This window comes from Anoplophora glabripennis, unplaced genomic scaffold (genome assembly GCF_000390285.2).
Source record: "Anoplophora glabripennis isolate ALB-LARVAE unplaced genomic scaffold, Agla_2.0 scaffold1268, whole genome shotgun sequence".
Lineage (NCBI taxonomy): Eukaryota > Metazoa > Arthropoda > Insecta > Coleoptera > Cerambycidae > Anoplophora > Anoplophora glabripennis.
This window is the reverse complement of record NW_019417713.1, coordinates 36,256-62,968: the sequence shown is the minus strand read 5'-3', so window position 1 is coordinate 62,968 and position 26,713 is coordinate 36,256. Positions and strand designations below refer to the sequence as shown.

The 26,713-nt window shown below is 33.1% G+C and overlaps 1 protein-coding gene and 1 non-coding gene across 2 annotated transcripts; both read right to left on the bottom strand.

The window, feature by feature from the left end:
- Positions 1-8,417: 8,417 nt before the first annotated feature.
- Trnat-ugu lies at positions 8,418-8,489 on the bottom strand. The gene has a single exon. It is a non-coding gene; the product is annotated as a tRNA-Thr (tRNA).
- Positions 8,490-17,519: 9,030 nt separating this feature from the next.
- Positions 17,520-20,765, bottom strand: LOC108913763. Its single transcript, XM_018719385.2, has 3 exons — positions 19,989-20,765; positions 19,781-19,933; positions 17,520-17,731 (listed from the first exon to the last, which is right to left on the bottom strand). Exons 1-3 carry the CDS (start codon positions 20,173-20,175, stop codon positions 17,520-17,522), a joined length of 552 nt encoding a protein of 183 aa, XP_018574901.1. The 5' UTR covers positions 20,176-20,765.
- Between the last annotated feature and the right edge of the window lie 5,948 nt (positions 20,766-26,713).

The window sequence follows — 26,713 nt, the reverse complement described above, 5'->3', positions numbered from 1 at the left end:
TTAGTAATAGGAGTATGTCATTTAAAGACTACTACATATATTTGTTTCTAAAAAAATACACTATAAATATGGAGCAGAAATGCCGTCGGATGGAATATTAGTTATAAAGTAAAAGTGGCTATTATATTTGTTGCGTTTACTTAAAGCATTGTTAGGTAAAGGGAGAGATGTAGAATACTTTTTCATTGCTTATTGTTTTTCTTAAACATGATATAAGTAAAACCTTAAGATCACTGTGCTTTGGACTAAAAGTGGAGCAAAAATAATAATAATTCCAGATATTTAGTTTTTATTTCAACTTCAGACGCTTTTCTCTCACATCTATGTCGTATGAGTAAAATGACAAAATAGAACAAGTTAAATCTCTATTTTAATTAATAATGCAGTTATGAAGGATTGCGGTTATTTTCAAAAAGTTGTGGTAAAAGATAAATTTATTGTACCTCTTTTTTATATAAACATTATTTTGAACGAAAATAATTCATTTACATAAGATTTACCGTTTTACTACGAATTGATGTTTTGTAAAGTCGAAATGTTTGTTATGTTGTTATATGTATGTTACGTTGAGAATATTAATTTTCAAGTTTAATTTAATGATAATATACTATATATTATCGTTAATAATTAAAATTCCTTAGTAAAAGTGTTTCTCTAGTTTAATACTACTAGAATGACCCTAGATTAAACATTTAAAGTCTCACATATATTTATACAGGGTGTAATCAAAATGCTTGTCCAAACTTGAATAACAGATTCTATTTCACAAATGCCTGGTGCAAATTTGACGTAAAATATTGCGTCATTCGACTGAGATCACGTGAGCAACCATTGAGGTTGAGGCTCAGATTATGGACAAAAATAAAAAACGTGTTTAATACATGTGCAGAACATAATTGTAATTAGTACCTTAGTTTATTCAAAACCGCAATGTTAGCATAAATCATGATAAGGGAGGTCAATGAACTCGAAACAGCATTACATCAATCTAATCCGATATTGCATAATTCGATTTAGGTTCGATCAGCGCCGCATTGAAATTGGCGGGAGTAGATAGGATGGGCCGGTTTTGGACCGGAAGTGACGTCATATGGCCAGCGTCCATCCAGTTTGGCGCGCTCCTTCAGCGGCTTCCTGTGGGCATTGTCGTTGTGCAAGAGATGCGTGGGTGTTGGCATGCAAAAGTGTCATGGCGGCACTGGAGTGGCTACCTGAGGGTAGGTGATACGTCGCAAACAAGAAGTGTCATGGCAAGAAAGTACCGGGCTTAATCTCCAAGTCGTCAACTTCATTTTTTAAAGAATTCCGTAACAAATTTAATTTATATTCAAATACTTTAATTATTTCTTACGACACCCTACCTTGGGGGCACTATTCAATAGATAGTATGTTGTAATTAACTGTAATATATTCAATTATTAATACATTATAAATTAAATTAACTTTTTATTTTATATATGTGTCTTATTTGTTTTAAACCTCTGTACGATGAAACTGTTGAACAAGAGTATACTTGTATAATTTTACTAAAGTTAAATTTCTATTATATTTTGAAACTGGGATACAAGGGAAAAAAATAAAATAGAAGATATGTTAATTAACATTTTTATATTTTACTTATATCATACATTACATTAATTTTATAATAGTACAGATATTCACGTAAAGCATTACTTAATATGCTATTATTAGATATATCACAAAAATTATTTATAATTTGTTCAGCATTTAAAGTAATTTGATTTGCTTTTATCCAACCAGCTACAATATCTAATACATTATGATAGTAACGACAAAAGTCTAAAGAATCTAACATATTTATTTTATGCGACAGCACACAAGTATCGAGTTTTAACAGTTCTTCCACATCGTGCAGGAAAAGATCGATGCACATGTTGTATTTTATGATCTGCACCATTTTCACATGTTCGCAGACTACTTAGGTAACTGTCGTGTAATCTCCACAACGATGAGTCACATGTTCATACTCATCAGGCCAACCTTGCAGGGGTGTTTAGAAGAAATCTTTTTCAAACGTTCCAGTCTCTACTTTTCAACTCCCTATATTTTTTCGTAAACCCGAAATTACCTTAACGACCCATTACCTAGAACCTCACCAGGGTAAATTAGTCAAAATTCCTATTGAACAAAATTATTTAGATGATACTGAAATTATTATCGAAGATCATCAATTTAGAGATAAGAAATTAATTATTCCAAATTCTGTGTCAAAAATTAAAAATGGACAGTGTCTAGTTGAAATTCAAAATTTTGAAGACTCCCCACAACTTATCGAGTTTAAAGAACCTTTCTCAGTCAAACGAATTTCCGATTATTTCATCCAAAGAAAAAGTAATTTTATAAATAGACCTTTCCAAAGTAATACTAAATCTACCACAATTCCCTATGATACATTAAATTCTTTAATTAGAACATCCCATTTAAACTCTCAAGAAAAACATGTATTATTCAAAACTCTTTCTGAATTCCCCTTCATTATTCATCAAGAAGGCGATAAACTAATCTTCACAAGTAAAGTAAAGCATGAAATAAAAACATTAGACGAAAAACCAGTATATAAAAAATCTTATAGATACCCTTATATATACAAGCAAGAGGTCCAAAACCAAATTTCTCAAATGCTTGCAGACGGGATTATTAGATCCTCACACAACCCTTATTCATCCCCCATTTGCGTTGTTCCAAAAAAATCAGACGCCTCCGGAAAACAAAAATGGAGACTCGTTATCGATTTATAGGGATCTAAACGCAAAAACAATTAATGATAAATACCCCCTACCAAATATTATCGATATTCTGGACAAACTCGGTAATGCTAAATATTTTACGGTATTAGATCTTGCCTCCGGTTTTCATCAAATCGAAGTAGAACAAAATTCCATTCCTAAAACCGCCTTTACAGTAGAAAATGGGCACTACGAATACTGTAGAATGGCCTTTGGATTAAAGAACGCACCCTCTACCTTCCAGCGTTGTATGGACGACGTGTTACGAAATTTACAAAACCGCATCTGTTTAGTATACATGGACGACATTATCATATTTTCATCCACGCTCGAAGAATACATCCAAAACCTATCAGTAGTTCTTAAATGTCTTTCCGATTATCATTTCAAAATTCAGTTAGATAAAAGTGAATTTTTAACAAAAACTGTCGAATTTATAGGACATATCGTAACTCCAAAAGGAATTAAACCGAATCCGAAAAAGATTCATGCATTCTATTCAAAGTTTTCCGATCCCCAAAACTCATAAGGAAATTAAATCGTTTTTAGGTTTAATAGGTTTTTACCGGCGCTTTATTGATAACTTCGCTAAATTAACAAAACCCCTTACATCTTGTCTTAAAAAGAAAGAAAAGATAGTTCACACCCCTGAATTTATTAATTGTTTAGAATGATGTAAAAAACTTTTAACTAATGACCCAATCTTACAATACCCAAATTTCGAACAAACATCCATTCGAACTCACTACCGATGCCTCAAATTGCGCACTAGGGGCAGTGCTGTCTCAAAATTCGAAGCCTATTTGTTATGCGTGAAGAACTTTAAATCAACATGAAATTAACTAAGTCAAGTTTTTAGTGGGATAAAGATCAATAAATAAAAGAACACTATATTTTAAATCATTGCCAACGTTGCCCTGAGGATGGTGTAAAATAACACCGAAACGTTGGCAATGATTTAAAATATAGTGTTCTTTTATTTATTGATCTTTATCCCACTAAAACCTTGACTTGGGTAACTTATCAAGATCACAAAACAGTGGAAACGTAATGAAATTAACTACTCTACTATAGAGAAAGAATTACTCGCCACAGTCTGGTCAGTACAAAATTTTAGACCATATCTTTTCGGTAGAAAGTTTATTATTTACACATACCTCCGCCCACTGCAATGGCTTTTTAATCTTAAAGACCTCTCTTCAAAATTAGTACGTTGGAAATTGAAACTTTCTGAATACGATTACGAAATCAAATATAAACCTGGTACCAGTAATAAAGTAGCCGAATTTAATCCTATAGAAGATACACGATCAATGATTGTTAACATTCCAGACGACCTAGACGATTTAGACATTGATGATATACTAAATCAAAATTCTACCCCAGACCCTCAGATACTAGAAGACTTAGCCCAAAACCTACCCGAAGTTCAAACAGTCCATTCATCCCACGAAAAATCCGTTTTTACTATTGCTATTACAGAAAAACCGGTAAATAACTATAAAAATCAATTAAGAATTTCTGAAAGTCCTAATGTAAAAATAAATTCTTCTTCCTTTCAACTTTTGTTCGATAAACACCGAGTGAATGAAATTACTTTAGAAACTACCAATTCAAACGAAGAAACGTTTAGCTTTATTAAACATTTTCTTAATCTAAATGAATTAAATTGTTTCTATTTTCAGAATCTAAATATAGAAAGAAAAATTGTTAACATTTTAAAATCATGCTTTGCTAGCCAAATATCTAAGAACATTATCATTATCTCATGTAAAATTAGAGGACATCCCCGATAACATGGGACAAAGAAGAATTATGCACTATCATCATCAAGGCAAACAAATACACCGCGGTTTTAATCAAACAATAGCCTCTATTAAAAGACTATATTACTGGCCCTTGTTAGATAACGACGTAAAGAATTTCATTAATGAATATGTACCATGCCAGTCAGCGAAATATGAAAGAAACCCAGTAAAGATTAAATATCAATTAACTCCTGCACCTTTAAAGCCACTACAGAAATTACACGTGGACATTTATTTTATCGAACCCCTTTTCCAAATTAAGCCAGGCCATAAAATTGAAACAAAAAATACGTTAGCCATAATCAATGCCTTTCTTAAATTTGCTAGTTGTTTTAACTTTTCAAAAGAAATAATCTGTGATAATGAACAAGCTTTTAGTTCTCAACTTTTCGAGGAATCCATTATTTAAATTTACATTTAGTAACACCCATGCACTCGACTTCTCAAATTCTCTTGTCGAACGTATTCACTCTACTCTCACAGAATCTTATCGTTCACTATCAATTGAAAAACCTCGTGAAAAAGATGTAGAATATAAAATACTTTTATGTGTGTTAGGCTATAATAATACGATTCATTCCACTACAAAGAAAACACCATTTGAAATTTTATATGGCCCTAATTTATCCCCTTTTGATATGTCAGATGAGCAAATTATTAACGATTATTGTGAACAACATAAAAATTACGTAAACACAATAAACACTCAAGTTCGCGGTGAAATTGAAAAACAAAATGATAAAACAATAACAAAAGCAAACGAAAAACGTGTTCATACAAACACTGAAATCTATGTTAAAAACCCGGGTTACTTAAAATCACGTCCTATGTTTTCAAAACGACAAGTAATTTCCCAAGACTCTCCCTTTCATGTAACTACAAATAAAGGACGTATTCATAAACAACAAATTAAGAGAAAAAGGAAAGTATATCCAAAATCACAAAGTAAAGAAATTATAATTCAAGAAGCTAAAGAAAACGAAATAACTCCTCCAAATTCTCCACCTCAACTCCTTCCATATGAAAAGGTACACCCTACCATTACTAAACGAGATTTAGGCAAACAATTTAGACACACCAGAACACTAGCAATAAATCCCAATCAGGAAGAACCTTCCCAATTAAATCCCCAATGTTTCGAAAATCGGTACATTACATCCAAATATTCTGTTTCAGATGTACTTTCTACTACTGTACGTCGCTATGCTGCTAAAAATTTACCCCCTCCAAGTAGAAGAAATAAAAACTCCCTTACTACCGACACTCCTTAGTCTAAAAACTAAAGTCCTGTCTCATCATCATTCCTTTATCACTAAATATTCATTGGAACCGTATATACAAATCCTAAATGATTAAAAAAAACAAATTAAACAAGTTCCGCAAGATGAACAAATTGAAATAGATCAATATACAGGGTGATTCAGAACTTATCAAAAAAAAAATAATAAAATTCTGGATGTACAGGGGACCCTTACAAATACAATTTTGTAAAGAAAAAAATAAAAAGGGCAGTTCGAAATTGATTTAAAAATACACTTCTGCACGGCACTGGAAACTGGTCCACTGTAAAACCTGACCTCGCATAATGGGACGGGCATGGCGGTGTGATAAAAACGGACAAAAACTTTCGCAAGGAAAGAAATAAATAGAATTTTATAGCACCTATTTTATATCGGCAAATTCAAATGCTTTTGCCTTTATTAATTATTAATAAAATTAATTTGTGTTTTGAAATAATAAAATCATTTGACGTACCCCATGTTACAACTACAATTGTTCAAAATTTTATCCACTAACGTGTAAACACGTTTGGGTCCGTCTTACTCACTTTCTGCGAACTAACAACACAAATGATGTCTTGCTTCACCATTACACAAATGCTTCACCATAATACAAATGTTGTCTTGCTTCACCATAAATTAAAACGATATCCATCAACTCTGAGTTGCTATACACGCAAACCATTTTTGACACTAACTACTAAAAAACTGTTGTAAACAACACAGATAACAGGTAAAAACTATCGCAACGACGGATTTCAGTATTAGGAGTCACATGGCTCTCCACGTGTATTGTGATTGTCGCTAGAGACTACAGTTGTCCAGCTATGTAGTGGTTGAATGTACTATAACTTCAATAATTTTTTTCTCGGAAACTATAAGGATTTTACAAAAATGTTTTCTCGTTATTAACTCCATTTCTCATGCCGCATCTATTCCCAAATTTTTTTGGATAAGTTGTGAATCACCCTGTATAAGAGAATTCGAATTACAGCTCAATAAATTCCAATCACACTCACGCGCAAGAAGTGGCTTAATTAATCTAGTAGGTAAAGTTAATAAATACCTATGGGGAACCCTTGATTCAGATGACTTGGATGAAATAAGTTCAAAATTCGAAACATTATTGAATGACCAAGATCAAATTCAAGAAGTAATTAATGCCCGTACATCTATTTTGAAAAATATTACAAAATCTTTTGAAAAAAACACAGAACCTTTTAGAAAATCAGAAACAAATCTCTACCATACTTAATCTATATATTCGCAAAATCAATACTATTAAGTTCTAAATTTTATTACAAAAGTGTATAACTAATCTAGAATTTTTAAACGAGGCCGTTCAACTTTCTCATTTTGGTATTAGCTCCCCTTATTTAATTTGAAAAGAATTAATTTCTGAAATGACAACTCAACGTTATAGATTATATAAATCTGAACAATTACTAAACTTAGAAGTTAATTATTCAATTATATCTATTATCAGGACGAATATTATTATAATTAAAGATTCACTTCTGCATTTGTCCTATCCTATTTTTCATCCTGTGAATTACAATCAATATAAATTGATCGCACTACCTTTACTCAATTTCACCATTATTCCCCCTTATCCAATAATCCTCCTACCGGAAGACACCAGCAGTAGTTTATGGTATGATGAAGAATGCCAACCCTTAGAAGAATATAGTTTATGTATAGACAAGTCACCATAACACATCGAAGATACCTGTTATGAACCCTTGCTCAAAGGACAACCCGGCCTCTGTCTACTAACAAAAATTCATTTGAAACGTTCCTTTATCGACATGAGTTATACCAAACTCGTCATCGTGCCCATAAACGAAAGCCTTCTCATCAAAAAAACTTGCTCTAAACATCTTACCACAACATCCATCTCAACTCCAAGTTGTATAACGTTGGATCGTCAATGTTCCACGGAAGTAAAGGATGAAATAATTTCTACACCTGAATCCAATTTACCACCCCAAGTTATTATACTACCTATTCCAAAATATTCCAATTTCTCACTGGACATTTCAACAAAACCTCTGTTATATTTAGATGACATACAAAGATCAATCTCGGAACTACCCGGAGTTCATATTCGACACTTCTCCCCCAATTCATCCAATGACCTTTGGATATGGTTAACTTTAGGAGCTATCATACTCCTCATCTTTTTATGTATTGATTGGTATCAACAACATATGGTTCAGTAGCGCAGCATCTTCAAGATTTACAACCCTACTATCATAGTCAAATGCAGCAATAGATGCTTTTAAAGAAAGCCTAATGTCTGGTAGAAAGCCAATCGAAGTAATGTCAAATTCCGTTCCTAAAGACCGCCTGAAAAGGTTTGCCGAATATGTCGAAGGCGAGAAGGAAACGTTATTTTTCTACCTTGCGCCTACGTGGAAGTCTGCTGGGTTTGCGGAATGCATATTGTACTTTATGTTATAAAGAACTTGCTGCTTACTGTGAGAATTTAACTCTGTATTATAATATACGTAGGCTATAAATGTAAAATAATAAATATATATTTCTTGTTTCATTTTTCCATACACCTATCAAAAATCAATTGCCTCCTGTGAGATTTGAACTCACGACCCCTGGTTTACAAGACCAGTGCTCTACCACTGAGCTAAATAGGCTCATGTTAGGTTTACTAGCAAGACTGCATATTAGATTAGAATTTTTGCTAACACTACAATTATAAAGGAAATAATATATCAGGTTACAGTTTATGCTGAAAAACAGGTCTGAACCAGTAGAAAACAGGTCTGAACCAGTAGAAACTTGACCTCAAATGATGCAATACCAGATAAGAATGACGCAATGCTGCTTTAAATTTTAAATTTACCACCAACTGGTCATGTGACGTCACTTCCATGCCGCCATGACACTTCTTGCCTGGATCGAGAACACCAACGTCATTTAGTTATTTCATCGAACGAGCAGGTTGTATGCAAAATGTGTGAAGTTTCCTCTAATTTAAGTGATGAAGAAAATTACGATTATAGTAAGGCTCTCGATGATATTCTGGGTAAATATGAAGAAGCTGCACAATGGCAGCAGATTTACTTGCTAAGTAATGTTTTTACACTAATATCAAATGTCAACATTCACATACAGTGTGGATTAAGTCCAGCTAGATCCTTCACACCTGCAATAATTATATGGAATGGAAATGGAAACAAATTATCATTTTCTACCTACGAATGGCAAACTCTCTTGGAGCTACTGGAACGTTTGAAAAAAGATTTCTTCCAAGCACCCCTGCAAGGTTGGTCTGATGAGTATGAACCTGTGACTCATCGTTGTGGAGATTACACGACAGTTACTCAAGTAGTCTGCGAACATGTGAAAATGGTGCAGATCATAAAATACAACATGTGCATCGATCTTCACGATGTGGAAGAACTGTTAAAACTCGATACTTGTGTGCTGTCGCATAGAATAAATATATTAGATTCTTTAGACTTTTGTCGTTACTATCATAATGTATTAGATATTGTGCTAGCTGGTTGGATAAAAGCAAATGAAATTACTTTAAATGCTGAACAAATTATAAATATTTTTTGTGATATATCTAATAATAGCATATTAAGTAATGCTTTACGTGAATATCTACAGGGTGAGTCAGTTTTTTGTAATAGGATTTTTACAGTTTATAGAGAATCATTTTTTAATAAAAAAAGTTCCTATAAACGTAGGTCTTAGAACGCTATACTGAGATATAGGGTGTTGAAAACAAACTTTTTTTAAGAATTTTTCTTAATATCTCTAAAAGGCCAACAGATATTAAACTGAAATTTGGTATTAATAATACATTAGTTATGTTGAATAAAACAAAGATATTTGTTATCCATTTCACCCACCAGTGACGTGCCTGAGGTGGGTTACTGCCCCCTTTAAAAAAATAATTCGTACGCCCGTGGATTTTTCTGGAAAATAACATCATTTCTAAATTTTGTAATGAATTCTGAACAAAACATCTCACAAACGAAGCGTTCTAAGACCTACGTTTATAGGAACTTTTCTTATTAAAAAATGAATCTCTATCAACTGTTAAAATCCTACCACAAAAATCTGACTCACCCTGTATACTATTATAAAATTAATGTAATGTATGATATAAGTAAAAAATAAAAATGTTAATTAACATATCTTTTAATTTATTTTTTCCCTTGTATCCCAGTTTCAAAATATAATAGAAATTTAACTTTAGTAAAATTATACGAGTATACTCTTGTTCAACAGTTTTATCGTACAGAGGTTTACAACAAATAAGACACATATAAAATAAAAAGTTAATTTCATTTATAATGTATTAATAATTAAATATATTACAGTTAATTACAACATACTATCTATTAAATAGTGCCCCCAAGGTAGGGTGTCCTAAGATAATTAAAGTATTTGAATATAAATTAAATTTGTTAAGGAATTCTTTAAAAAATGAAGTTGACGACTTGGAGATTAAGCTCGGTACTTTACTGTTTACTAAAGGTATATTATATTTATCCCCTTATCGTAATTGAATTTTAAATTTACCGCCAATTGACCATGTGATGTCACTTCCAATCCACCATAACGATTCTTGTAGCTCGATGGACATGTGACGTCACTTCCATGGCGCCATGACACTTCTTGTATGTCACCATCCAGCTCAAGAGTCGAATGATGCAATACTGGATAAGAATGATGCAATGCTGTTTGGAGGTCATTGACCTCCCCTTATCGTAATTGAATTTTAAATTTACCGCTAATTGGCCATGTGACGTCACTTCCATGCCGCCATGACACTTCTTGCCTAACACTACAATTATAAAGGAAATAAAATATCAGGTTAAAGTTTATGCTAGCGTGGCAGTATTAAAGGAAATAGACTATCAAGTTGCAATTTTGCTAACACTGCAATTATACAGGGTGTATCTAAATAACACCGAAAAAATTCAAGGGGCGATTCTCCGATGAAAATTAATAGGGGTCTTTGGTATAAAATTTTTTGAAAAAACCCTCCCCTGAAAAGTTACGCCCCTCCTAAAATTACAAAAAAAAATTGTTTTTCTTTTTTATCTTCCACGTACATCAAGCTAAAGAAACCAAACTTGGTGAACATTATCTGTCAATAAAACTACACTTTTTGAATTTTTTTCAACCCTGAACTATTTTTGTAAGGGGTTGAAATAATCAACCCCTATGACATTTTTTCTTATAATTTTTTTTTCGATAAAATTTTTTCCTTTTAAAAAATATGTCTAAAAAACCCCATTCATTTACTAACTTTTTGATCTCTTCAAGTTTCTTCGAAAAGTTAAGGATTTATGACAAAAAAAAAAAAATGTATTGTAATGTATTTTTAAAAAGATGAGCTGTTTAACGCGAGTGTATTTTGCCGAAAGATCTAGTGGCCTGTTCTTTACAATGGAATCCGTAGAAACAAATGTCAATGTCATTTATTGTTACTGTTTCTTACTATTTCACAAGTTTCATGATTTTGTGTAGAAAATATTAGTTAATAAACCGAAAATATGGTTAACTATTCGAATTTAGAAATGGCAGATATGCATTTTACATATGGGTATGCTAACGGTAATGCATTGGAAGCGCAAAGACTTTATGCTGAACAGTACCCAGAGCGTAGATTACCCCACCATACTACGTTCACAAATATTCACCAACGCTTGCGGGAACTTGGAAAATTTGAAAAGAGAAGTCATGACTGTGGCCGTAGCCGAGAAGTTAGAACTGAAGCTGTCGATGAAGCCGTACTTAATTTAATTGAGGAATCCCCAGAAACTAGTACCAGGAAAATAGCTCGTGTCCTAAATGTAAGCCATTCGGTAGTTTTTAGAATTTTAAAAGAACAACAGTTATATCCCTATCATCTCCAACGGGTGCAGTCGTTACTGATTCGAGATTTTTTACCACGTGTGGTTTTTTGTCAATGGCTTATTAATATGATCGGCCAAGCGCCGCAGTTCTTAAGAAATATTTTATTTACTGACGAGGCGAATTTCTCAAGAGACTGTATTAGAAATTTTCGTAACAATCATATTTGGGCTGAGGAAAATCCTCATGACTTTTTTGAAGGAAATCATCAGTATCAATTTTCATTAAATGTGTGGCTCGGAATTATCGACGATCATTTAATTGGTCCCTATTTTCTTCCACGACGATTAGATGGTGACTCATATTGTCATCTTCTCGAAGAATTACCTATTATTCTTGAAGAAGTTCCCATTCAAATTAGGCAACGTTTATGGTTTATGCACGACGGTGCACCAGCCCACTTTAGTATACGTGCAAGACGTCACTTGGATGAGGTGTATGCCAATCGATGGATAGGTCGAGGAGGATATGTAAATTGGCCAGCCCGCTCCCCTGACCTTAATCCTTTGGATTTTTGCATATGGGGATATCTGAAATCTTTGATCTACTCAAGGCCAGTTGAAGATATCAATGATTTGCGAAACCGCATTGTAGCAGGGTGTGAAACGATAAAAAATTCACCAGGAATATTTGAACGCATACGCAATTCTATGAGAACAAGAGTAGATGCTTGTATTGAAGCTGAAGGCAATCATTTTCAACATTTTTTGTAGATTGTATTGTCAATATCCGACAGATTTTTATTTTTTGTTACTGTTATAACATTATTCATCATTTGTTCACTTTTAGTCTAAGTTCCAAACTTCTTAGCCTAGTAGAATCATAGGTCAACTATTTGGTTGAGTGTTTTTTAATAAAATGTTATTTAATATGACAATAAATGACATTGACATTTGTTTCTACGGATTCCATTGTAAAGAACAGGCCACTAGATCTTTCGGCAAAATACACTCGCGTTAAACAGCTCATCTTTTTAAAAATACATTACAATACATTTATTTTTTTTTGTCATAAATCCTTAACTTTTCGAAGAAACTTGAAGAGATCAAAAAGTTAGTAAATGAATGGGGTTTTTTAGACATATTTTTTAAAAGGAAAAAATTTTATCGAAAAAAAAATTATAAGAAAAAATGTCATAGGGGTTGATTATTTCAACCCCTTACAAAAATAGTTCAGGGTTGAAAAAAATTCAAAAAGTGTAGTTTTATTGACAGATAATGTTCACCAAGTTTGGTTTCTTTAGCTTGATGTACGTGGAAGATAAAAAAGAAAAACAATTTTTTTTTGTAATTTTAGGAGGGGCGTAACTTTTCAGGGAAGGGTTTTTTCAAAAAATTTTATACCAAAGACCCCTATTAATTTTCATCGGAGAATCTCCCCTTGAATTTTTTCGGTGTTATTTAGATACACCCTGTATATCAGGTTACAGTTTATGCTAGCGTGGCAGTATTGGTGGTCATTGACCTCGAATGATGCAATACCGGATAAGAATGACGCAATGCTGTTGGAAGGTCATTGACCTCCCTTATCGTAACTATAGCCCCGCCTCTTTGTCGCCATCTTGTTGATAGCGACCTATCACCTGCCGCTACGTGCCGCACCCCGCACGCCGCCATCTTCCCGCTACCGCCATCTTGACCCGCCTCCTCCTACCAGCGACATCTATAAAATCCTGGCGGCAGAATTCTGAACTAACCCTCTGGTCATTGACCAACTCTTCAGCAACCCGCCTACCTCCACACAGACCGCCGCCATGTTCTTGTTAGCGACCTATCACCTATCCTCAGATAGCCACCCCCGTGCCGCCATGACACTTCTTGCATGCCAACACCCACGCATCTCTTGCACAACGACAATGCCCACAAGAAGCCGCTGAAGGATCGGGCCGAACTCGATGGACGCTGGCCATATGACGTCACTTCCGGTCCAAAACCGGCCTATCCAATCTACTAGCGGGAGATTTAAAATCCAAAGATGAACAATAGAAAAGGCATATATGTATTACATTAAACGGAATTGGCGGTAAATATAACATTAATGACTAAGTTGGAACGCGTGTATAAAACATAGTTCTAACCTGATATCTTATTTCCTTTAACTCCCCAAATCAACATAAATCATCATTGCCTATAAGAGAGGAAGAAAGGTGAATGAACTCCAAACAGCATTACATGATTCTCATACGGTATTGCATCATTAAATTGAGGTTTGACCAATGGTGGATTCAAATTGGTAGGAAATTTAAAATCCAATCACGATAAGGGAGGTCAATGAACTCCAAACAGTATTACATCATTCTCATTAGGTATTACATCATTCACAGTTTTAACAAAAATTGTAACCAAATAGTGTATTTTCTTTAAAGTTGCTACGCTAGCATAAACTGTAACCTGATATCTTGTTTCCTTTAATACTGCCACGTTGGCATAAATTATAAACTTATTATTTCCTTTAAAATCGCTGTGTTAACAAAAATTGTAAGCTAATAGAAACAAGAAATATATATAACACCCGCCACTTTAATGCTACGAAGCTATGCCAGAATGGTGGCCGAAGATTTTGCAAGTGGCTGGAGAATAAAAGATCGAAAGAATTTATGCGATATTTTGCTTTGGAAAGTGATCCCTCGAAAAATGCGGCGATGTCCCCCCCGACCCCTCTTACACAGTAAAAGGTAACGAAAGTGATGGGGACTATTATCCCTTGCAAACAATAAAAGGCAATAAGAACCCCCGTATACAATACGAATAGATATTTATTATTTTATTTTTATAGCTTATCTTTTCAGGCGGTCCCCAGCATTCGTCCTCAGGAACGGAATTTGGCATTACTTAGATTGGCCTCCTACCTGACATTACGCTCTTTAAAAGCACCTATTGCTACACATGACTATGACATACTTAATAATAATCGAACATCTAATGATTAAATTCACAGAACAAAAGATGTGTTTTTATTCGAACTGTTTTTTGATAACAACTTGAATATTGCCCATTGTAAGTTGTTACAATATGTGGTATTATACAATGGAGGTGGTAGGGTTGTAATTCTTGAAGGTGCTGCTCTACTAAACCGTATGTTGTTGTTGATACCAATAAATCTGGAGGGCTGCGGCATAGATGTGGAGTTTATGCTGTTTTCGCTACTTATATTGATCTTAAGCCATAATACTTTTGAATGATTTTTGCAATACTCTTCAGTACTAACGCTATTGTAGCAACTGTTATAAAATAAATAGGTCCGGAAATTGTATTAATCTGTTTTCGTATTCTTAGACGCTTCGATGAGTGCGTCTGCGTATACATCTTCACAATCGGAGTAGTTTAAAATAGGTAACTTTGTCCAGACAACGAAATCTCCAATCGACTTGTCTTGAAATGTTATTCTCAACCTCTAGAATTTAGAATGTTCCGGAATTGGCGTCCCGAAGACCCTCAGCTTTCCGCCATTAACTATAGTATGTCTCATCTGAGTATATGGAGACAACACACAACGTATATGGACACGTATCACTGTCGCTGGCATTTCTGTAGCACACGTACATTTCGTGTACGCTATTTTGCACGCACGCACGCACGCACGCACACCCACACACACACGCACACGCACACACACACACACGCGCGCACACACACACACACGCACACGCACGCACGCACGCACACCCGATGCAAAATAGTTTATTGGTACGTGTATCAATTCAGTTCGCTTTAACACTCCATACAATTATCATAAATCGAGAAAATAACTTGTGAGGACGTCCTCGTTATCGGGTTTGTGTGTCTGTGTGAAAAATTGCGGGGACAGTCCCCACAATCTTGCAGTGTCTATGTATTGTAGGGACCTTCACACACACCTTTTATTTACGCTGTTGTCAAATCTTCAAGTCCCCACTATTTACGGGTCCCCACTATTTAGGGGTCCCCACTATTTAGGGTCCCCACGAGACTTTTGTGTGATACCCACGGTGTATTTTAATAATTTTAAACTTGATATTACGTTTTCGGCAGAAAATTAAATAACTTTTGTTAAATTGAATCTTCTAAATTTTTTTGTGCCCACATTCTCCGAGAATTTTATAGTCTCATATGTTAATTATTATGACTTTGTTAATGAAAATTGCTTATTATAGCAAGATTCACATTATACGGAACGTCAACGTACCATCACGGACCAGCATCGTCCCGTCAAACTATTAGTAGTACGCATTTCAAATTTTCGGAAAAGTATAGTACAGGGTGTCATTTGAAATAAAAAAGTTATGGTCGTTTCCAGTTAAACCGGAAGTGAAAGAATTTTAATATTAGGCTTAATTTAAAGAAGATTAGGTGTACATCAGATGCACAAATTTCAAGTTTATATTTTGTTAAATAATAACAGATACAACTGAGACACCTGGTATTCACATAACAGTCTATCTATTTTTGAGTTAACTCTTAAGCAGGATTCACAATATACGGACCAGCATCATCCCGTCAAACTATTAGTAGTACGCATTTCTTATGATAATATTTGGTAATTACCATAAGAAATGCATACTACAATAATCTGACGGGATGGTGCCGGTCCGTGATGGTACGTTGACATTCCGTATAATGTGAATCCTGCTTAAGAGTTGACTCAAAAATAGGTATACTGTTATGTGAATACCAGGTGTCTCAGTTGTAGGTATTTGTTATTATTTAACAAAATATAAACTTGAAATTTGTGCATCTGATGTACACCTAATCTTCTTTAAATTAAGCCTAATATTAAAATTCTTTCACTTCCGGTTTAACTGGAAACGACCATAGCTTTTTTATTTTAAATGACACTCTGTACTATACTTTTTTTAAATTTTGAATTCTGCAAAGAAATTGCGTTCCTATGAAGTAGGTATTACACTTGGTATTTAGACTTCAAAACAGAAGTGAAATTGCATTTTAAATGTTTCCAAAATTATGAAAAGCATGTGCATTATTTTGGATTTAAATTTTAAAATAGTAAAGATAGACTTTCCAAAATTTGAATTTCATGTAAAAAAATTGGCTTGGTTTGTATCTACAAAACCGGTACCAATTCCGTTCTGAGGTTATCAGAACAAACTCGTAGAAATATTTTTAAAACATGTGTTTCAACTATTTCTTTCTAACTCAAAAAATATAGGTACAAAAGGAGGGTAAAATCTTGTGCATAACCCTATACAGAGTATCCCAAATATGATTCACCAGTCACCACCCTCTTATCTCCGAGATTATGAAAACTAGAGAAAAAGTTTCTCACATATTTTTAATTGAACTAAATTCATAATCATAGAGCAGAGAGATGTAGAGGAATTTTTAAAATGGATCTACTAGGTAAGAAATGTAAGAATACCGTATACCTATATTTCTGAAATTTGGTAAGGCTGTGCTTAAAACTTGAAGAGTTTGCCTTGATAATACAATTATTATAATCTTTGATATACATTTTTGGTTTCTTTCCATTTCTATTTTTACCTAACAAATCCGGTTTAAAATTCTTCTGTAAATTTTTTACGAAAATCGGTAATATCTCGAAAACTATAAATTTTAGATAATTAATAATATACAGGGTGTTTCTAAAAATAAAGTTGATGACTTGATTGGAAAGAAAAAACAAAGACTCTTTGGATATGAATTTAGTTAAATTAAATAATATGTGAAACGCTAGAAATCTTTTATATGTACACTTTTTTCCATTTTTCAGAGTTTTGGAGATAAGGTAATGGTGAATCATATTTGGTATACAATGTTAATGAAACACTTAAGTATGTGTGATGTAATTATTTATTTTCTAGTTTTTCGTATTTTTTGTATTTCATTTTTGACACAGAACTTTATTTTTTTCCAGTCTCTGTTGGACAATTCTTCATATTCTTTGATACATCTTTCACAATCAACTTTCCCATGCACAATTCCCTTCTTTATATTTACTTGAAAAAATTTCAGCACGGCCTTCTTTTCTTCACATGTCCATGATACGTGAATGCTTTTGGTTTCTAAAATAAGAAGTCGGTTAATGTTATATTACAGGTAACATGAACATATTATGTATTTTCCAAATAAATAAATTGTTACGATATATAAGTTATGATCATTCATAAGTTTGGATAATTTATAATCAACTTTATCTTTCAAGCTATCCTGATGTTAAAAATGAAAAGGAAGACGACGTCCAGAATATTGAATTTTTGAGCTATAGAGTGAAGTATATGTATAGGTTATCTACTTTTAAGTAGAAAGTGAACCACTAATCCGTGGATGCCTAATGTATTATAGTCTTTCCGAAGTCAGTTGAACATGCAAAAAACGTCTGGTAATAAAATTTAATGAGTTTCATAGGCGTCCCTAAAAATATTTTCTGATAAATGTAAAAAATTATAATAATTTATATATGTGTAGAAAATTTCTGTTATATGTTCATTTGTCCAACAACATATTTTAATTATTTATGTCCTCAAACAATTTTATTATATTGGTGGTAAATTTCGTTTTGTTCCGTTTCAAAAGGTCTCCAAAATGCCATGTTGTGATTATATTAGTAAACAACATATCCCTCTTATTTCTCCCTTTCGCAATTGTAATATGAGTGATTGATAGAAGGTGCCTATAATAAATTAAAATTACCTGAATCACACCAAATTCCACATTGCTGCACTGTACTGCTGGGCAATTTATCACTTGTCATCTGCTATGATTTATTGCCCAGTAGCCCAATGCAACTGTGATCGTTTTCCTTTGCCCGCGCTCGCATTCTTCAACTGAGCGTATACATTTCTATCACCTCCACGTTTAGTTCGACCAGACCTGAATATGGGTATGGCTAAATAAATATGGGAACATGGTACATACTGTCAATCTATTGGTTCTTCAATTGATATCGGAAAGACTATAGCATTCGCCAAAAGGCGATACCATGTAAATAAGATAGACATTGCAAAAAACAACTAGCCCTCAGGTAAACACCCAGACTGGCATTGAATATATCTACAATATCTACACCGGTCTATATCTAGGGGTTCTGATGATTGACATTCTTGCCAGATACTGTATATATAAGTCAATACCAGTCGGGGCGTTTCCCCGTGGGGTTGTTGTTTTTTACATCACTTTGTATGTATTTAAAATAATTTTAATTTTTATAGTGCCACCTAAATTTTGCCCTCTGCAAAATGACTCTTGTGAATAATAATAATAATAATACCTCTATATAGTACCAACAAAGTAAAGTAAAATAACTAGCAATTTATTAAACAAATGACGGAAAAAGCACAGTCAAACATAAAACTTTGTTGCAAGCTCGCTCGACCATATTTAGTGCTCTTCCAATGAAAGCCTAATTATGCATTTGTTACGTAAATACATATGTTCAGTAATATTACCTTTTAACTTGAATCATGTAGATTAGAGTGTATTAATGTTTTTTAAGCCAGTTTATTTAATATGGTATTAAATCAATGTAAAACTGAAATACTACAATATACATCCTTAAGAGAAATTCTAAAATTCGGAACATTAAGTATCTATCTATGTGAAAAAAAAAAGAATTCTTAAGACATTTTACCATTAATAGCTACTCAACTAAGGTACATATTCAGTTTACAAATAAAGGATGTTTTTTAATATTTTTCGATTTTTAAACTTACATATTTTTAGTGAATTCATTGATAATAATAATTAGTAATGAAGGTACTTTATCTGCGTACATCCAAAATATGTGATGTCCATAATTATCTCAATTGTCTTTTTCATATTTTATTATATGTATATTCACGTTCATATTAATTTCATCAACGGATACTGTGAGAGTAATTCAATATCGGCCGGGGTATTTGCTTGTGAAGTAGTTGTTTCTTATAATATTGTCTTGTTTGAGTAGCTATTAATGGTAAAATATCTTAAGAATTCTTTCTGTGCACATCTAGATACTTGATGTCCAGAATTTTAAAATTTCTCTTAAGAATTTATATTGCAGTATTCCACTTTCGGTTTAATATTCACTTAATTCCCTATAAACCTTTTATTTAAAAGAACTTTTACTCCCTCACCTTTTGGCGGCTTCTTATTTTTCTTTTTTTTAAGTGAATCCACATTACGTTCACCTTCATTTGGAAGCTCTTCAACTTCATCACAGTCACTTTCTTTTTCTTCTTCTACATTTTCGTTTTCCATGTTTGTATCATCGTCTAAGGCGGGTAAATCTATAACAAAAAATAATAAAGCCATGTCATCTTTCAGTGTTGTTCACAAGCTAACCTTCAATATTAATTTCGTTAATATGCTTTCCAACGTACTTCTGAGCCTCACCCTGGTCAACAGCCAACAAAATTCTACTTATTTCTGTTAACTCTATAGCACTTTCATGCATTCGATAGAATTCCTTGTGTACAGTTATATCATGACCTAAATGCCTCGCAAGCCAGTCATATTCATTTTCTGACATATCAAATAACTGACAAACTGTGGCTACATATTTCCTTAATTTTGTGCCAGTTATGGCATCTGGATTTTCTAAATGTATTTTTCTTCACAAATTTTTTTTAGACAGTCATGACCTCTCAAAAATCGTTTAGACTCATTCGATCTTGCGAATACATATTTATTATGAAATGAAATCTTACATTCATCTCTATGTCTTATCAAAATATCAATAGACTCTTTAATGGGTGTTGGAAGTATAATAGGAACTTTTCTTCCGCGTTTTCCTTCAACTTCTACTATAACCATACTTTCAGCTAATTTCTTTTCGACGGGACTGAGAGATTCTCGTATTTCTGCAGTATTCTGTTCCTCCCAAAATGGCCTAAGTAATCACTCATTTTGGAGGCTTCCCCAGAACGCCTTTTATTAAATAATATTATTCTGGCTAGACACAAAGTTGCCAATCTTGTCCACTTCTGGTTGTCACGATTATCATCCTCAACGTCCAACTTAGTTTTTGCAATGTTACTGTCTATATGTCTACTTAATTTAACCAAATCACCTGTAACAGGCAGTAACTGTGTAGCGTTAAATATTCTTCTGTAAAGAGTTGAGAGAGCATTGGAAGATATTTTAATATTCCATTCGATTTCTAGGAGTTCTTTAAAAGCTAATAATGTTTTATTCTTTTTCATGTTTCCTGCTCTAAGTGCACTGCCTCTTTCAATTGCGATACATTTTTTAAGAGCATATCCGATTTTCAGAGCCAAACTAGGGGTATGAAATTCTGGTCTTGTTATACTATCTGAGGAAACAGTATTCATACTTATTTCTTTAGTTGCTTGAATTACAAGATCATATTTAACAGGCGTCAGAAAATCTGCTAATGACTGAAGAATTTTTGTTTAATTTGTTTAGGGCTAAGGTTAACCGTGCCAATTGTCTCATTGTTTGGCGTATGAATTCAGCTTGAGTATCTGCATACTTTTCATATTGCATCGCACCAAATTTTAAAATCAAAACGTCGGTTTTGCACACATTGCCGATTTCATCAGATCTGAATGCTGAGATCACTGATTTGTTATACTCTTTTGAAAATCCCAAGCCGAAGATATCAGATATCAGAGCATTACTTTCGGCGATAGCATGTCTTGATTTTTGGTTTTCTTTATTGAAAAATTTGTCTTTGCAGGAATACTTCATGTGATGCCAAATATGTTTTTTCAACATAAATCCAAGACATTTCGGACAAGGGCTGTAATCCGAATCTTTAACAAACCCAAGTTCATTTACTGTTGGTCTTCTAATAAGTATTAGTTTGTGATGTACTTTCGAGGTTCGGTCGTAGACGTAGAACTAGTACAGTCACAGTCCGGTTCACTCGGTGGAGAAGTGTTTTCCAAGGTTCGGGAATATTACAAGACTTGGTATAAATCAAACTTTTATTTTCCAAAATAAATCGCAGTCTGTAAATACATATAATATTAACAATAATACCCTACCCATATAAATAACAAAGACATCGGGATACCTATTGTCACGAAGGCAATACGGATGTCCTGACGGTGACAACGCCGAGTGTCGCGGAAAGACCTGCTAAACACCCGGAGTCAGCCGCGAGGTAGACGTCAGGTACCGCGGAAAGACCTGCTAAGTACCCGGAGTCGGAGTCCAGTTGTGTACCTTACCTTGAGCGCCGCGGAAGAGACCTGCTAAACGCTCTGGTTAGGACACCCAGAGGAGGGTTGAGTGCCGTGGAAAGACCTACTAAGCACTGCCTGGTGTAGGTGACTCCGTTGCTTTTATACAGAACGGCTGGTAGTGCCGTGTGCAACTTCAGCCGTTGAAACGGCGACTTCGTGGGCCGTGTGCAAAATCGCGGTGCGCCAAACAATTATAATACAGCGGGAGCAAAATAAAATAAGTTCATTACGAAAATATAAATGAAATCCCGAAAATAAAAAAAAGGTTCATTACAAGTTCTCCGCTTTTCTAAAACATTACAGTTGTGGTAAAAATCACCAATTCTAATTATTTCAGCAAAACCCTCTTTACGCTGATTTGATTTTTTTTGGGTAAGATAGACATTTTGCCACTTCTGTTTCTTTAAAATGAACTGTTTCAAAATGCCTAGCCATATGTATAATATTTTTGTCACAATAATAACAGACGTGGGTCTTCTTCGGCGCAGCATTTATTTGTATATCATTTTCAGGATTTGTCTTCCTGTATATATTTTGAAATGATTCATCTGTGCTAGTTTCATTACTTATACGTTTTTTCTTATAATCGTCATCTCCTGGTGATATCACTGGATTATCATTTACATTAGTGAGTTTATTCTCATTATTTTTTTGATATTCCGAATCCAAATTTATAATACTCTGATTTTGGTCCAATTCAATGTTGATATTACATTTTTCTTGAACTTCATCTGTCACATTGTCATGTAGTCTTGTGCTTTCTAGAAATTTATGGATGAGAAATTCCTTACCCAAAATGCTATCGTTGGATATATTCTTTCCTTCCGTTTCACAATTGACTGAATTTTTACTCAGTCTGTCTTCACCATTTAATTTCACATTTTGTAGAATACAATTTTTTTTGTTTCCATTCTTGTGATTTTCATTTTCATCCATGTCATTCTTGAAAGCTGTAACAAAGTAACATATTTCTGTTTTCTATTCTTAACAACGGCAAGCAGAGCACCTACTTCATCAAATTATGTCTATTTTAAATTATCTAGCAGGAACTCGGATAACATTGAATTATCTTAAAAGTCTATAAACGAAGAATCACAAAAATTAAAACAAAAACGAATTGTATTTTACAAAATGTGGAGTTAAACCGTGAACACAGACTTAGTAAAACTACAAATTAGGTCAATGATGAAACAGAAGAAAATATGTTTAAGTATACTTGCGGCATTGTGGGTAAGGAATTTTTATCCAAGTAGGCAGCAAAACAATATGTGAAAATGTGAAAATGAAGTTCAACAAAAATCTAATAGCAATATTGAACTGGACAAGGAGTAGAGTATAACTTTGATTCGGATTATAGTCTATTAATAACACTAATTCTAAAAAACGCATAAATAATGAAACTAGCTAGATAATTCTTTTCAGAATAGATACAGGAATACAAATCCTGAAAATGATATACAAATTGCACCCAAGACGAATGGAAAAAGGATTACAAATGAGAGTCTGTTATAATTGTGACAAAAAAAGTATACATATGGCTAGGCATTTTGAAACAGTTCATTTAAAATAATCAGAAGTGGCGAAATATCTGTCTTACCCAAAAAAATAAAAATCAGCATAAAGAGGGTTTTGCTGAAATAATTAGAAATTAGAATTGGTGATTTTTACTACAACTGTAATGTTTTAGTAACTAAAAGCGGAGAACTAATTAGAAGACCAACAGTAAATGAACTTCAGTTTTTAAGGATTCGGACTACGTCCAAATGGCTTGGATTTATGTTGAAAAAAAATATTTGGCATCACATGAAGTATTCCTTTTTGATAAAGAAAAACAGAAATCAAGATACGCTATCGCCGACAGTAAAACCCTCTGATATCCAATATCTTCGATTTCGGATTTTTAAAAGAATACACATATCGGTGATCTCAGCATTCAGATCTGATGAAATCGGCAATGTGTGCAAAAACGACGTTTTGATTTTAAAATTTGGTGCGATGCAATATGAAAAGTATGCAGGTACTCAAGTTGAATTTTACAACAAACAATGAGGCAATTGGTACCGTTAACCTTAGCCCGAAACAAATTAAACAAAAATTCTTCAAAGTCATTAGCAGATCTGATGCCTGATAAAAATGATCTTGTAATTCAAGCAACTAAAGAAATAAGTATGAATACTGTTTCCTCAGATAGTATTACTAAACCCGAATTTCATACCCCGAGTTTGGCTCTGAAAATCGGATATGTTCTTGTATGTATCGCAATTGAAAGAGGCAGTGCACTTAGAGCAGGAAACATGAAAAATAATAAAATATTAGATTTTAAAGAGCTCCTACAAATGGAATGGAATATTAAAATATCTTCAAATGCCCTCTAAACACTTTACAGAAGAAAATTTAACCCTACACTGTTACTGCCAGTAAATTGCCTAAAAAGAATTGTGAAGAAATACATTTCGAAAATCCAGATGCCATAACTGACACAAAATTAAGGAAATATGTAGCCACAGTCTGTCAGTTATTTGATATGTCGGAAAATGAATATGACTGGCTTGCGATGCATTTAGGTCATGATATAACTGTACACAGGGAATTCTATCGAATGCATGAAAGTGCTAATATGTAGAACTAACAAAACAAAATACAAAATTTTTCATTTTTCTCATTCCTAATACAACCATATGTCATGTAATTTTTTACCCGATGGAAAACATTTTCAAATTTATATGTTTAATTTGTTTATTAGAATATTAGAAACCACGGAAAAATATTTTTCTACCGATTTAATTTACAAATTGTTAACGAAATAAGTGCTCAAAATTTGTGAGTGTTTAAAACTTGTCGAAATATGATGAAAAACTTAGTAGAGTTTTTGTCAATGGCGGCCCCTAAGGGAGATACGGCCCCTTGAGGGGGTAGCTCAGGAAACAGTTTTTATTGCATAAAACGGGTTAATATTAAATCACGAAATTTTGGGATTGTATTACTATTTTATGCTTAATAATCGGTGTAATACACAAATCAAAATTTGCTACAGATGCCTAAGAAAATGCGGGACCATTGAGCAAATTTTACAATTTTTTTGTGTACGCAATTTTTTCTAGTTCCTGAACTGAAAATATTAAAATGTATCACATTTTGCATAAAAAAGGTACTCTTGTTAGATTTTAATAACGTGAGCCGTTTTCTAGTAAAATCCATTTTAATAATTCATTACGTGCTCAAAAATTCCTGCTGCAAAATAAATGTGCCATGAGAAAATTACTATTTGTGACACTTAACAGAGAAATTTGAATTTAGGTATTGTAATAAACATAGAAGAAACTAAATTATTCTGCTAGTTCAGACACAGAGGAATCCGCGCGGATCACCTATCCTATTCAAATTTCTCAAATTGGAATATTGAGTAGGTAATCTAATCAGTAATTGACATATACTTGACACCTCTGTTAAGTGTCACAGATAGTAATTTTTTCATGGCACACTTTGATACGGTTATTTTGCAGCAGAAATTTTTGAGCACGTAATGAATTATTGAAATTTATTTTACTACAAAACGGCTCATGCTAATCTAACAAGAGTACCTTTTTTATGCAAAATATGATAAATTTTCATATTTCCAGTTCCAGGAACTAGAAAAATTGCGTACACAAAAAAAATTTGTAAAATTTGCCCCAAGCTCCCGCATTTCCTTACGCCTCTGTAGCAAATTTTGATTTCTATATTATACCGATTATTAAGCATACAAATAATAATACAACCCCAAAATTTCCTGATTCAATCGAGATGTATCGAATTTGATTAAACTTGATGGTAACACGTTTTAAGGGATGCTGAATGAGAATACGTAATCTGTTTTTTGGAAAAAAATCGCTAATACCAATCAGCTGTTTTGATGTCAATAAAACGTGTCCTGGTTGGCCGTGAATATCATTAATAAAAACAGCAGTATCACAGTTAGATACAGTTTTTTTTACTCTACATTCTCAAATAAAAAAATTTTAAATCGGTCAAAAATTAAAGAAATTACATGCTTGTATCATATTTAAGCGCGACTGTATGTAGTTTCAAATTACTCGTAATTAAATACTAACATAATGAGCCACCCTCTTGTCATTAAAAAAAAAAACTGTGAAATGAATTTTAAAATTAAATTGGACTTAAAATGAGAGTTAGCTACAAAACCGTTAAATCATTATTTTCTTGAGGTGTCTATGATTAAAATTAAGCTAGTCAACATTTTCAAAATAGTGAAAAATACTGATAATTCGAGTTAAGGGGTGGTGGAGGACTCATTCTACTCGAGATGACTTCTAGAAAAATATGCATAAAAATCGTATTCGCATATAAACAATTGCAAAAGTTATAAACAAATAAATAGAAGAGGTTCGGTTTTTTGCAGATAATTCGAAAAATATAAGCGTTAGGGTCAATTTGAAAAAGATCCTAAAAGAAGAGGAAATTTCATATAAAAATGTCCCAATCCCCGAATCGTGATTATTTATAATTTTAATTTAATGTTGAAAATAGGGCTTTTAGCGTCGAAAGCAATGCACGTACGGCACCGCAAAACCAACCTTAAGACATATTTTATTTTTTGATATTAAGTGTTAATATAAAAATTTCAAAAAATTATCGTATTATTTAGTTATTTGAAAAAAAAAATTCCGTTGCAAAAAAATTGTTTCATATATTTTCAGCAAATAAGACAATTATTAATTAAAATATTATAGTTCCCGATAACATTCAAAGTCGGATAATTGACTAAAAAAAAGGTGCAAAAATTAATTCGCTTCTTGGAGATCTTTTGACAATACTTAACGAGATCAGCTTATTGCAATATACTAAATGGTTATAACT

Bases quoted from the DNA above. Each gene is read 5' to 3' on its own strand.
- LOC108913763 (XM_018719385.2), bottom strand. From the start codon at position 20,175: ATGTCAGAAAATGAATATGACTGGCTTGCGAGGCATTTAGGTCATGAT. The intron at 19,934-19,988 runs GTTAGCTTGTGA...TTTTTGTTATAG, and splicing joins TAACGAAATTAATATTGAAG to ATTTACCCGCCTTAGACGAT. The intron at 17,732-19,780 runs GTGAGGGAGTAA...TTCTTATTTTAG, and splicing joins AAATAAGAAGCCGCCAAAAG to AAACCAAAAGCATTCACGTA.